Below are 12,758 nucleotides of genomic sequence, written 5' to 3'. Positions count from 1 at the left end.
GGAACACGCTGGCAATATGTCTTACTACTCGTGACGTGATCCCTGGTCATTTGTCTAAGGTGGTATCTTCTGGATTTGTCCATTATAAAGTCACTATTTTTCTCTCTGTGATTACAGATATCTTACGCAAGCTACTTTGAGACAGTGCAAATATCTTGTTGTTCCTCAGACTTTTGCCCACTAATTTTAGCCTCCATCAGTGGATATTTCTGTGCTGTTCTAATGGTGACTTTATATTTCCCTCATTCCTTCTGCATTTATGTTTCTAATGGCAAACTAACTTTTAGTAATATCATGAAAAGGTTCATCATTTTATTTCGACAATGTTTGTTGAACACCTACTATATTCCAGGCAGTCTTCCATCCTCTATCATAAGATGCGGGAATGAACAAAATAGACAAAAGTCTTTGCCTCCAGAGAATGGGGGAAGGGGGACAGATAATAAACATACTACGTAAGAAAACAATCTGGAATATTAGGAGGTAGTAAGTGCTATGGGAAGAAATAAAGCAGGATCGGGGGGTTAGGGAGTTAGTACACAACTAAATGTTAAAGAAGTAAAAGTAGCTGTTCTGGCTGTGAGTAGCATTTACAGACATTGTGCACAGAGCGTTGCCATGGTCCGCTGTTGTGGGAAGGGTGGGGAAAAGAAACTAGAAGGCACAGGCCACGCTCTTGAGGAGCCTGGAGTCTGAGCCCGCGTGCTGCTTCTTTCTGTTATTCCACTAATGTTTACCTCTGTGTCCACCGGGTCCCCATAGACTCAGTAGTTCTGTACATTGTCCATACAGCACTCTTTCAATTTCATTTCTAAAATCAGGGAGTTCCCTGGTGGCCTAGTGGTTAGGATTCCAGGCTTTCACTGTCGTGGCCTGGGTTCAATCCCTGGTTGGGAAACTGAGATCCCACAAGGTGTGCAGCGCAGCCAAAAATAAAAATAAAATAAAATGAAATAAAGTCAGCCCCTCAGGTGACTACCAAGAGTGAAGGCCCATCCCTTGTTGCCTCTTCCTTCCCAGCTTTTCTGTCTCATTTTCCCTATTTCAGATGGGGGATTGAAGAAACCCATCCTCCATCGTCACACGTTGTCAATCTCCCGTGAATAACATGGACATAGAATTTGACGTGTTCTTAGGGACCTTAGAGATGATTGAGAACAGTGTTCTCCTTTGGCTGATGAAATCGATCCAAGGAAGTTGGGCGTTGAGCTCAGACGGCATGGTCGTTAGCGCAGAAGACGAGGCGCGGCCTCAGGTCCAGGGCTCACGCCACCTCACCGCACAGTCCAAGGCTCTTGGAACCCTGCACGGTGTTGGTGACTGAACACCTGTGTCTCTGTTGCAGGTGGTCAACAGAGGAGACCCCTATCCTCAGGAGGTGGGCGCCACTGTCCAGAGAGTCATGGATAAGCTGGGTTACTCCAATCCCTACAGACTGGTTTGGCAGTCCAAGGTAGGTGGCTTCCACACTTCTGCAGGCAGTCAGCTCTCTTGAGGATGTGTAGTTTAGGACTTAGTTAGAAAATGATTAGATTTGGTCCTTTCACGTAGGCAGAATGTTCTGTAACCCGACTGCTCCCATGAGCAGAAAGAACTCTGCAAGCAAGTAAGATGGAGGGAAAATCAAGTGACTACTGGAATTCCTTGATTCCATTGAAAGAACAGATTATTTTTAATTGTAATCATAGACATTGTTATTTTTTATATTTTGCCCATTTCGAGAAGGATTCAAGCTTAATATAGAAATACCAGAACCCATTAGAGCAAGTGTAAAACGTGGCCCTCCCTCTTACAGGGAGGTGTGTGTATGTCCAGGGCAGTGGGCTGTGGTGAGACGTGGGTCCCTGTGTGCATTCATCCTCCTTTCTCATAGGTTGGCCCGATGCCCTGGCTGGGTCCTCTGACAGACGAGGCCATTAGAGGGCTTTGTGAGAGGGGGAGGAAGAATATCCTTTTGGTTCCGATAGCGTTTACCAGCGATCACATTGAAACGCTGTATGAACTGGACATCGAGTACTCTCAAGTTCTAGCCAGTGAGGTGAGTGTGGTTATTAATCCCATTGTGATTTGGTTTAAAGGGAAACCCTCTCTTCGGTGATCTGATTGTATCATTCAAAACTACTGTTCAGTGTATATGTTTGCAGGTACTGTGGCCTCAGTGTTGTGAATAATGCTTCATCTGAGCACTGCTCTGAACACATCAACTTAATTGCATGTTTGCAGTGGGAAAGCACTTTTGTGCCTTTGTAAAACTAGGTAGCCCAGGGATCACTGTGGGTGACATCACTTTGTTTAGTTGAGTTACTATACCCCTTGAAAGTAATAAAAACTACATTTCCGTAAGAAAAAAATAATTGTACTTCTCACCAGTTTGGAGGAAAAGAATTTTATTGTTCTATAATTCCTCTTCTTCACCTAATAGTGCCCTTTACTTGGGCCGTTACACTGCTTCTGGTTGGGTTTGGAGGCACATAGGAGTCATCGCCATTTAAGAGAAGGGCATGGAATGGACACTGGCACAGTATGTGTAACTTCCTTGACCTCTTGTATGCACTCACTTAATTAGCTCTTTGCTCCTGTGTTGTGATCAATCTGATTACTGAAATAACAAATACCATTCTGAGTTGTCTTGTAATGTAAGATGGATGTGATTGTCATTCACACGGAGAGAAACTATCGTTGACCCATCTCAGGGCTTCTGAGGGCCGGCCTGAAACCTGAGTCCACTTCTTAGCATTGTTTCTATGGGAATTGTGGAACCCTTGGGACCCAAGGAGCCCTTCCCTCTCGTCTTCCACCAGACCTCTTGGCCCTGGTCATCCCACGTGTGATGGATGGGGCCCTGGCCTCGAAGGATACTTCACCCTCTCTGGGACCAGGTGGCAGGTGCAAGGAAGGGTGGAGAGTGGGCTGGGGGAGAGCTTCAGCAGCACCCGGCCCCACAGGTTTTTGTACGGACGTACTGGTCATCAACCACACATTGATGAAGGTAGAGGGTGCCTAAGTTACTTGTCAGTAGTTCCGATAAGGAATTTATGGGAAAGTTGTAGTTGGCTAAAATGAGGTCGTAGGGTTGTCTATGGACTTCATTTAACGATGCCTTCTAGGGACTTCCCCAGCCGTCCAGTGGTTAAGACCCTGCACTTCCACTAAAGATACAGGTGATCTCTGGTTGGGGAACTAAGATCCCACGTGCCATGAGGCACAGCCAAAACAAAACAAAAAAATGATGCCTTCTGTATCCCAGCAATGACCTTGGCTAATGGTGACCTTGCTAGAAAACTGAAGTGCAAAGGTAGTTCCTACCAGTGTATTTGGAAAACAAATTTTTGTTTGTATTGCATGATAATTCATATTCATTCATATTACCAAATTGAGGTCATTCCTTATTAATCGAATGGATTATTAGTGACTAATATATTAGCCTAGATAGAGAATAAAGAAAACCATCTACTACAATTAATTTCATTATTTTGAAGGGAGAATACACTACATTTAAAATTGTTAACTTTCTCTAAAACGTAGTTTGAAATTTTTGCCCGAAATAGAAATTATTGCTTTTTGATAATAAAAATAATAAAGAACTCATTTCAGAGAAGTATGACATAGAGAGCAGAATTCACTCAGACTCTTACCCCCGAGAGATATGTTAATATTTTGTTAAAAATAAGTCCCCTTTTCCCTCTAAATGTGCGTGTATCTTAATGAAAGTGGTATTCTTCTACACATTTAATAAAAATGGTATTTTATTCACACTGTTTTTGTAACTTTTTTTTCTCTTAAAAATGTATTATGTATACATTAAAAGTATATTAGTATACATTTTTTTTACATCTTTATTGGAGTATAATTGCTTTACAATGGTGTGTTAGTTTCTGCTTTATAACAAAGTGAATCAGTTGTACATATACATATGTTCCCATATCTCTTCTCTCTTGTGTCTTCCTCCCTCCCACCCTCCCTATCCCACCCCTCTAGGTGGTCACAAAGCACCGAGCTGATCTCCCTGTGCTATGCGGCTGCTTCCCACTAGCTATCTACCTTACGTTTGGTAGTGTATATATGTCCATGCCTCTCTTTCGCTTTGTCACACCTTACCCTTCCCCCTCCCCATATCCTCAAGTCCATTCTCTAGTAGGTCTGTGTCTTTATTCCAGTCTTACCCCTAGGTTCTTCATGACATTTTTTTTTCTTAAATTCCGTATGTATGTGTTAGCATACGGTATTTGTCTTTCTCTTTCTGACTTACTTCACTCTGTATGACAGACTCTAGGTCTATCCACCTCATTACAAATAACTCAATTTCATATCTTTTTATGGCTGAGTAATATTCCATTGTATATATGTGCCACATCTTCTTTATCCATTCATCCGACGATGGACACTTAGGTTGTTTCCATCTCCTGGCTATTGTAAGTAGAGCTGCAATGAACATTTTGGCACATGACTCTTTTTGAATTATGGTTTTCTCAGGGTGTATGCCCAGCAGTGGGATTGCTGGGTCATATGGTAGTTCTATTTGTAGTTTTTTAAGGAACCTCCATACTGTTCTCCATAGTGGCTGTACCAATTCACATTCCCACCAGCAGTGCAAGAGTGTTCCCTTTTCTCCACACCCTCTCCAGCGTTTATTGTTTCTAGATTTTTTGATGATGGCCATTCTGACTGGTGTGAGATGATATCTCATTGTAGTTTTGATTTGCATTTCTCTAATAATTAATGATGTTGAGCATTCTTTCATCTGTTTGTTGGCAGTCTGTATATCTTCATTGGAGAAATGTCTATTTAGGTCTTCTGCCCATTTTTGGATTGGGTTGTTTGTTTTTTTGTTATTGAGCTGTATGAGCTGCTTGTAAATTTTGGAGATTAATCCTTTGTCAGTTGCTTCATTTGCAAATATTTTCTCCCATTCTGAGGGTTGTCTTTTGGTCTTGTTTATGGTTTCCTTTGCTGTGCAAAAGCTTTGAAGTTTCATTAGGTCCCATTTGTTTATTTTTGTTTTTATTTCCATTTCTCTAGGAGGCATACATTTAAGATGTTTCTAATTTTTTGCTTTCATAAACTGCTCTGTAATAAACATCATTTTTCCGATTATTTTCTTAGAAATAATTCCTAGCAATGGAATGTAAATGTTGATACATATTTTATTGGATTGTCCTACAGAAATACATCCTTTAAGTCTCCCATGAACAGTGTTTGAAAACACTTGGGACTCCCCTGGTGGTCCAGTGGTTAAGACTCCTCACTTCCACTGCAGGGGGCATGGGTTCGATCCCTGCTCGGAAACTAAGATCCTGCATGCCGTGCAGTGTGGCCAGAAAGAAAAAAACAGTGTTTGAGAACACTGACCAACTGGTTATCCTGCTGTTACTTCTCCATGAAGTTTTGGACTATGATCGATCTCTTTTTAAATTGAGAACTATGTGTTTGCTGAATCTCACCATTTTCCACTTTCCAGTCTTCTAACTTAAAAGATAAAGCAACAAAAAAGCCATCAGCATTTCAGAAAGGGAAAGAGAAGATCCTAGCTACCTGAGTAAATAAGAATTAGATATTTCTCAGTTATTTGGGGGATAATTAGCTGGAATCAACTGGATATTTTTGGAGAGTGGAGCAGGGATGGTTGTAAACAATCCTTAGGTTTTTAATTTAGATTTTTCTATGTAAGAATATATTTAAAAACCCAACTCTGCATATTGGATCCAATCTAGTTTCAATATACATTAAATTAATTTACCTCTTTTGGCACTTGGAATCAAAACATGTGTTAAAATTTAAGTCATTAAAGCAACATTCTGCTTAGGTAGAGTCTGTAAAAGTATGCATTAGAAAGGTAGACTAAAAAAAGAATGGTAAGCAGATTTAATTACTTGAGTATTCTATCAGATACAAACCTCAAAAATGGTTTGGAAACAAAGCACCCATGGGAAGGTAATGGGATGAGGGAAGGAATAGAAATTGAAGAGCAATTTTATGATAAAGGGGTGAAAATCAGCATCCGTGTCAGGTCCCGGGACTGTTTTTCATTTCTGGGTAGTCTGGGAACACTCTGGTACTAAGACTTTGAGTTGTGTTTGTGTATGTGTGTTTATTTATTTATTTTATTTTTTTGTAGCAGTTTCTTTAAAAAAAAAAAAGGAAAATAAAACATGTATGTGTTTTTCCTCCCTTTTCTCATTTGATTTCAGTGTGGGGTTGAAAACATCAGAAGAGCTGAGTCTCTTAATGGAAATCCACTGTTCTCGAAGGTACCTCTAGTGTTACAACCATTTTAGTAGAACATGTCGAAGAGCAGTCCTCTGAGAAACTCTTACAGAATATTGGTTTTCTCACATATTAGAACATTTTGAGTTCCAATTAATTACAAAAATAAAATCGAATTCCTTATGCTCTCGCTCTTTTCTCCTTTAGAGAGCCCCCGTTTTCTTATTTCTACCCACCTAGCACTATGTCTAATTAAAAATCTGCCTTTCAGAGACAAGATTCAGCAGGTGGGGTGAGAGGATTTCCTTTTCTAAAACCTGTATTTGAAACTTTTCTCTAAGCTGAGAATTCTTAAGAAAGGAAGACATTATAGAATTGGGTTCAAAGGTTTCATAGGTTTTGAATGAAAAGAAACCTCACGCCACAGTGCTCCTCTGGGGAGATGGGCCAGGGGAGGTGTGGGAAGCAGCGGCCGCTCTGCTGCTGATGGGTCTCTCCTTCTTGTTGTCTGTCTCCAGGCCCTGGCCGACTTGGTGCACTCACACATCCAGTCCAACGAGCGCTGCTCCACGCAGCTGACCCTGAGCTGCCCGCTCTGCGTGAATCCCATCTGCAGGGAGACCAAGTTCTTCTTCAGCACCCAGCAGCTGTGACCCCGCCAGAGCACCACTGGGATTTGGCAGGTGCCCAGCCTCCAGACGCCTCCGAGGTGGAGGAGGATGTATTTAGCATTAGGGAGGGAGTTACATTGGTGTGGGCATAGCCTTTGGCCACAAATTGTGTACCTTCTTGAGGAATGGACTCTGAAATCCTTATTGAGGGGTATTTTTATAGACCAAATCAGTAAGCATTTATAGTTCCCCTCTCTGGGTTAAGTTACTAGTTTGGAATGTCCACTAGGCTATTTTAAAAATGAGTTTTAAAAATTTGTCTTATGAGATGCACACGTATTTTCAATACCGATTTTGGTTTTATTGCCCCAAAAAACCCCTGCAGGGGTACAGAGAGTGCCCTCTGTGGGCTGTCAGAGTGAGTGAGGTCTGTTTACAATCTCATACTTGTTTTTTAAAGTGAACATAGTTGAGTAAATGAAATATAATATGAAAAAAGAAGGGGTACCTAATCTTCCCCTCAGCCCGTGGGTTACAGGATGCTGGTCCGGTGATGTGGTTCCTACAGTGGCTGCTCTTGCCAGTGACGTCACTATTAATCGGTCATTTTGGTCCTTGTGTGTGAATCTCAGTCTCCTCACCATGAAACCGAATCAAGTGTAGGTTCCAAAAGTGCTTTGAGATTCCCCAGGCACACAGGGCTGATAAACGTGTAGCAATCCTGCATCATGCCCACCTTGGTGGGAATCGTTGGTGCCACAGGAGAGCGGGGCTGGAAATGCTAATGAAGGGCTTCATGTCCAGAGCTCCTCTCAGGACCTCGTGGACCTTTCCATCGAGCATCTTCTTCATCTTGGTTGAATGTCCCCTTTCCGCATATTTGCTTGAAGGTTTATTTTATAAAGTCAACTATGTGTGGTAACCTCAAATTCTTAATTTACAATTTTTATTATAAAAATTATATAACCATGCTATAGGAAATTTAAAAAATAGAGAAAAGGAAAATAACCACTCTAATGCAACAAGTATTATTCGTATTATTGTATTTCATGTTAGTCTTTTCCTGTGGATATTTTAGATGCCATTGTAACCTTGAATTTGTGAGTGAAAAGTTGTCCTAAATTGTAAAAATAATGTAGGATCAGAGTCAGATCTTCTATACCTGGATTTATATGGATTTTAAAAATCTCTGATGGATCCATCGTGAATTTGTAATAATTACTTTCTCTTTCCTTTAAGCCTTATAACTTTGTTCTTTGAAAGTGCATTTCTTTTTTTTTGAAGCCAGTGAAAGTATTAATGGAGTCATAGATCTTCTATATTCAGTATTTACTATATTAATAAATATGACATCATTAAGGTTTTAACCAGTCTGATTCATTCTCTCTGTTAAATCAAAAGTAATCCAAATTCATTACTAATCAAAATTATTAAATAAGAGGAATTTACTTTGTAGTACAAGAAAAGAAACATGCCATCCACGTTAGTTAATAGTTTTCCCAAAATGATAACAGCTCTGAAATTTGAGTAGGATCTACACTTTTTTTTTTTCCAAATTGGCTTTCCTTTTAGTAGATTGTGTTTCCAGAAGAGGGTACAAGGCATAGACAGTTGTTTAGAATTTTCCTCTTCTGTTTCCACCCACTTTAGGGGGACTAGGTTCAAGGTAGGCTTTGAGTGACCTTGGCGGGATGGGGTAAGGAGCAACTCGTGTGTTAGCCAGCAGGCAGAGTTTAAAGCTGGCGGCCATAAGAAAGAACTGACACCTGTGTGTGTACGCGTGCGCTGGTGTGTAAGCCTAGAGCCCTTGACTGCACCCTTGGTACTGCATCTCTAAGCTCTCAACCCAGCCTATAAAACCCCTCCTGTTGGATCCTGAAGATGGCCCAGGAACATGCTTCCCAACATTGGGTGGAAATGGGAAATACATTGAGATGTTGCAAGCTGGAAAAAGAAAATTCTGAGTTGACCCCAAAACTAGTGTCCTAAATTAAGATCGTTCAGTTTCTCCATCTTAATATGGGAATCCTCAGAGAAAGACAAAAGCTAATCTTTTCTTTCCTTATTTCTAAAAATTATAAAATTAAAAACATTTCGTCAAGGTTGTACCCCAGACTTTGTAAATATCATTCCTAGGAGTGTTGTTCTAATTGCCTAATAATTGAGATTCCATTGTAAAAAACCCCTTCAGTAACTTCTCCCAGTCCAGGTGGCTTTCTGTGACATTCAGCTTTCTTTTTATAGAAGCTAGCATCATAAGGTTTCAGGGAACGTACATCAAATGAATTAAGCCTGAATATCGGATGGCTCAAGAAACCTGAATTCTGCTTAAATCATTGCCAGTTGAAATATTTAATCATGTCATAATTATATTGAAGTTTTGTGTGCTTGCTTTCTAACATTCCTGGTTAATTCAAACAGTGGCACCTGAAAACTTGATCTTTTTTTTTTTTGGCTAGATTTCTTCCAGCTGGACAGTTGTGTGGTATGACTATTATCTAATCTTTGCCTTAAAAGGCATGCTTCTTTTCACAACACACTTATTTTGGAAAGTATAAAGTGTGCCAAGCTATAAGGCACCGAGGTGAGTGGTGGATACCAGTGGGCACTCAAGAGAAAGAAGCTGATGCTGTCAGTATTCGCTGAATGGCACCAATATGACAAGCAACAGCAGTGGGCGCCCTTTAGTGGCACCGTGGCTCCCAGCGTGAGACGGGTCTTAGGAGGGCTCTGGGGAGTGGGTGACCTCCAGAGAACACATTCACAATCTAGGCTCCCAGGAGAGGAAGAAGTGCTTCTGCTTTTGCTGTGGGAATCATATTAAGCCTTTCTACAGGGAAGAGGAAGTGGAAAACAAATGCACCCGTGATAATCAGTTTCTTACAATACACTCTGATAGTGTCGGCTTAGTCGTTTTTAGCTGAAATCATTAGCTTCCATTTTTAGCATTAACAGCTCCTGGCTAAATTAGTCTACAGAAGCCATTAGGAGGGATGTTGGAATTAAAAACATTTTTGGAAAAAAGCCTGGTTTGAAGCTGTGTTATAAGCCCTTGGGCAGGAGTCACCGGGTCCTGTTTCTGGTTGTCTGACAGCTGTCACTCTGATGTTCCAGGTGCGCTATCAGCAGCCTCTTCCTGAAATGAAATCACGCAGTCCTGCTTTTTTCCTTCCACTCTCCCCAAGGGGTTGAAGCTTTACTTTCCTGACATATTAAGAAATAATAGATTTTACCCTGAGAATTCATGAGGTATTTTTACCTTTTCCTTATTTAAAAAAAAATTATATACATGAGATGGGATTAACTGCACAGGCATACAAGCAGGGGCTTGCTGGCCCATTGTTAAAATTTCAGGTTGTTACACATAGCAGTCATTAAAAGTGTTATATCTTACAGTTTAATTATATTTTAAAAAGTAACAGATACTCAAAAATCATTTCCCTATTATTTTACTATACTTTATCATCTTTATTCTAGAGGTTATTTATGTTTATGATACCTATATGGTGAAAATACTATATAATGATGATGAGCTACTGTAGGTCTCCAGCTTTGTTCAGTGACCGTGTTGGTAGCTTGAAATTGGCTACAGTAGGGCTATTTACATTTGGAAATCAGCAAATACTACAACTTAGGGCTTCCTTGATTATTTTGTTGATTACCTAGACTTAAAGTGGTGGAAAAAATGTTCATACATATTAAAAGTTGTCATGTCTCTAGCCATTACATCGTGAATAGCACAAAAATTTGAGGAAATATCCTCCCATTATGTGAAAACTAATAGCCGATTTATACAAGTGAAGTTTTGATATACAAAGTTGTTTTACATTTGTATTACTCATTAATGTAAATAAAAACATCAGCATTCATGTCAGAACTATATAGGTTGGCTACAGATGCAAGAGCTTGATAAAAGTCAACAAAAGCATTCTTTGAGAATTAATTGATTATATGGAATTTACAGTAAAGAGAATTATGTATTTTATTATTACTTGTAAATTGTGCATCCTGCATCTTTTATACTGGTAAAAGTTATAATAAACATACACACCTGTATGTATAGATTGTTTTTTCAGAGAGCTGGTTGCTGACCATTTACCAAAACACTCCTGCCTCAAACGGAACTTTTCTGGGATGATGGACGTGGCCTATGTGGATCGCATGCTTGCATTGTTCCCAGATTCATTACATAGAGAGAGGTAGCTCGCTCTGTAGATCGCTGTCTCTTTAGAATGGAAGCTACCCCATGGTTACTAGAAATTTTAATCTTTTTAGTAAGATGCCAGTTGTGTCCAACAAAATCCCACGGGCCTGTTGTACTAACAGGGGCCCTGAGAAGCGAAGGTTTGCTTATATTTGATAAACATCCTTATAGACAGAATCTTTGTACGTATTCTCAGTCATTTCCGCAGGAAATATCCCTTAGAAGTGGGTTTTCTGGATCAAAGGATGTTTATGCAGATTTTTAAAAGAGGATTAAATGAGATCACATGCATAATGTATTTAGTAAGGTGCAGTGTTTGTGTGGTGTGTGTGTGTGTGTGTGTGTGTGTGTGTTAAAGGCCCAATAAATGGTAGCTATTATTGACTTGTGTTACTCCCTTGATTAGCAGACGATGGCTGTCTTGTTCTCAGTGTGACTTTTATTCTAGGAGGTGGAATTTTACTGTGTTGTTTTTTCATGAAGATGTGACGGCAGAATGAATGTTATCCTCAAAGTTCAGAGCACTCACAGAGCCTCCAGGAATCAGGGATCAATTCTCTAGTCCTGCCTTTTATGTTCCTTGTTGCATTTACTTTGGGTCACTTGCCCCGAGAAGGTCACAGGTAGAGAGAGGAGAGACAGACTCTAAAGCTGTCGATCCTTCTTCATCAGTAACTTCGCAAACAGTTTGAATGTTGGGAGAAAGTTGAGTTTCAGGTTTAAACAATTTGGGGGATTATGTGTGGATTTCACTTACCCTTTACGGGTCTGCAGGTACCTGAGCGTTGCCTGTGTGTGTCCCGCCTGCCAGCCTGTCCCCGTGTGGCTCTCAGAGGGCAGAACCATCCACCAAAGCCGGGCCGGCCTCCAACTCAGGTAACCACTGCACTTACACAGTTGTCCCTTTAAGAAAGGTCAGCGGGGAATGTATTCCTTCCTGTTTCTGCGCTTCTGAAGGTTTTCGTGTCCATGCTAACCCACGGCGGGTCTGGGCCAAGGCCAAGTTGCCCATCAATATTGTAAAGTAGCAGCGTTATAAAATGTATGGAAGATGCACGAAGGACAGTTCCCTGAAGTGACCAGCCTGCTGAGAGGGGATATTGGATGAGAGGGGATTTCCACTTGGAAACAGTGTGCCATCAAGTGCCCAGCTGGGGAGACCCTTTATACTCGCGGGCTCGGAGCTTGGGGAAGAAGGAAATCTGACCTGGTTTCAAACCCCACCTACAACCGTTAATTTATTTGGTTATCTATTAACAGTCTCCTGGCAGCTTACTTTTATGTTTAAAATTAAGTGCTTGATTGATTATTTTCTGGAACAGCGATGGGCTGTTGTTCTATACATAAACCAACCCATTAGTGGGCTCTCTCATTACGGATCTCTTTCCTTCTTTCTTGGTTCATTTTATGTGTGTGTGTGTGTGTGTGTGTGCGTGTGTGTGTGTGTGCGTGCATGCACCTGAAGGTTGGGAGAGCTGGAGGAAAGGAGTCTTTGTTCTGAAAGTGGAGGAAAGCTGGGCTTGTATATATTCCCCAAACTACACATCCACAAGGATTTTCCAGAGTCTAAGGATTAATTCTCAGCATGATTCACAGGTACAGGCAGAGTCCCAGAGAATCTGTTATTATGCTGATTTCATTTTATCAAAAAATCTTAGCATAAGCTCTTATTTTTAAAAACCTCTACTCTCCTTTTATCTGCTTTTGGAGGCATCTTCAAATATTTCTGTCTTTCTAAG

The 12,758-nt window shown here is 40.6% G+C and overlaps 1 protein-coding gene across 3 annotated transcripts in view; it reads left to right on the top strand.

Annotated features, from left to right (window-relative positions):
• FECH (ferrochelatase) overlaps positions 1 to 6,857 on the top strand; it is a gene marked incomplete at both ends in the record, with an annotated part of 33,096 nt that extends 26,239 nt beyond the window's left edge. For 2 of the 3 annotated variants that reach the window (XM_079717385.1, XM_079717387.1), the window contains 4 exons: positions 1,346 to 1,453; positions 1,874 to 2,038; positions 6,189 to 6,248; positions 6,723 to 6,857. In XM_079717385.1, coding sequence (XP_079573511.1) covers positions 1,346 to 1,453; positions 1,874 to 2,038; positions 6,189 to 6,248; positions 6,723 to 6,857 — 468 coding nt within the window. The remainder of the gene's footprint in view (positions 1 to 1,345; positions 1,454 to 1,873; positions 2,039 to 6,188; positions 6,249 to 6,722) is intronic. The other variant, XM_079717386.1, reaches the window with a different exon arrangement.
• Positions 6,858 to 12,758: the final 5,901 nt, after the last annotated feature.

The sequence above is a fragment of the Hyperoodon ampullatus genome (assembly GCF_949752795.1).
Source record: "Hyperoodon ampullatus genome assembly, chromosome: 13".
Lineage (NCBI taxonomy): Eukaryota > Metazoa > Chordata > Mammalia > Artiodactyla > Ziphiidae > Hyperoodon > Hyperoodon ampullatus.
The sequence above is the reverse complement of the archived record's forward strand: the minus strand, read 5'-3'. Positions and strand labels throughout refer to the sequence as shown.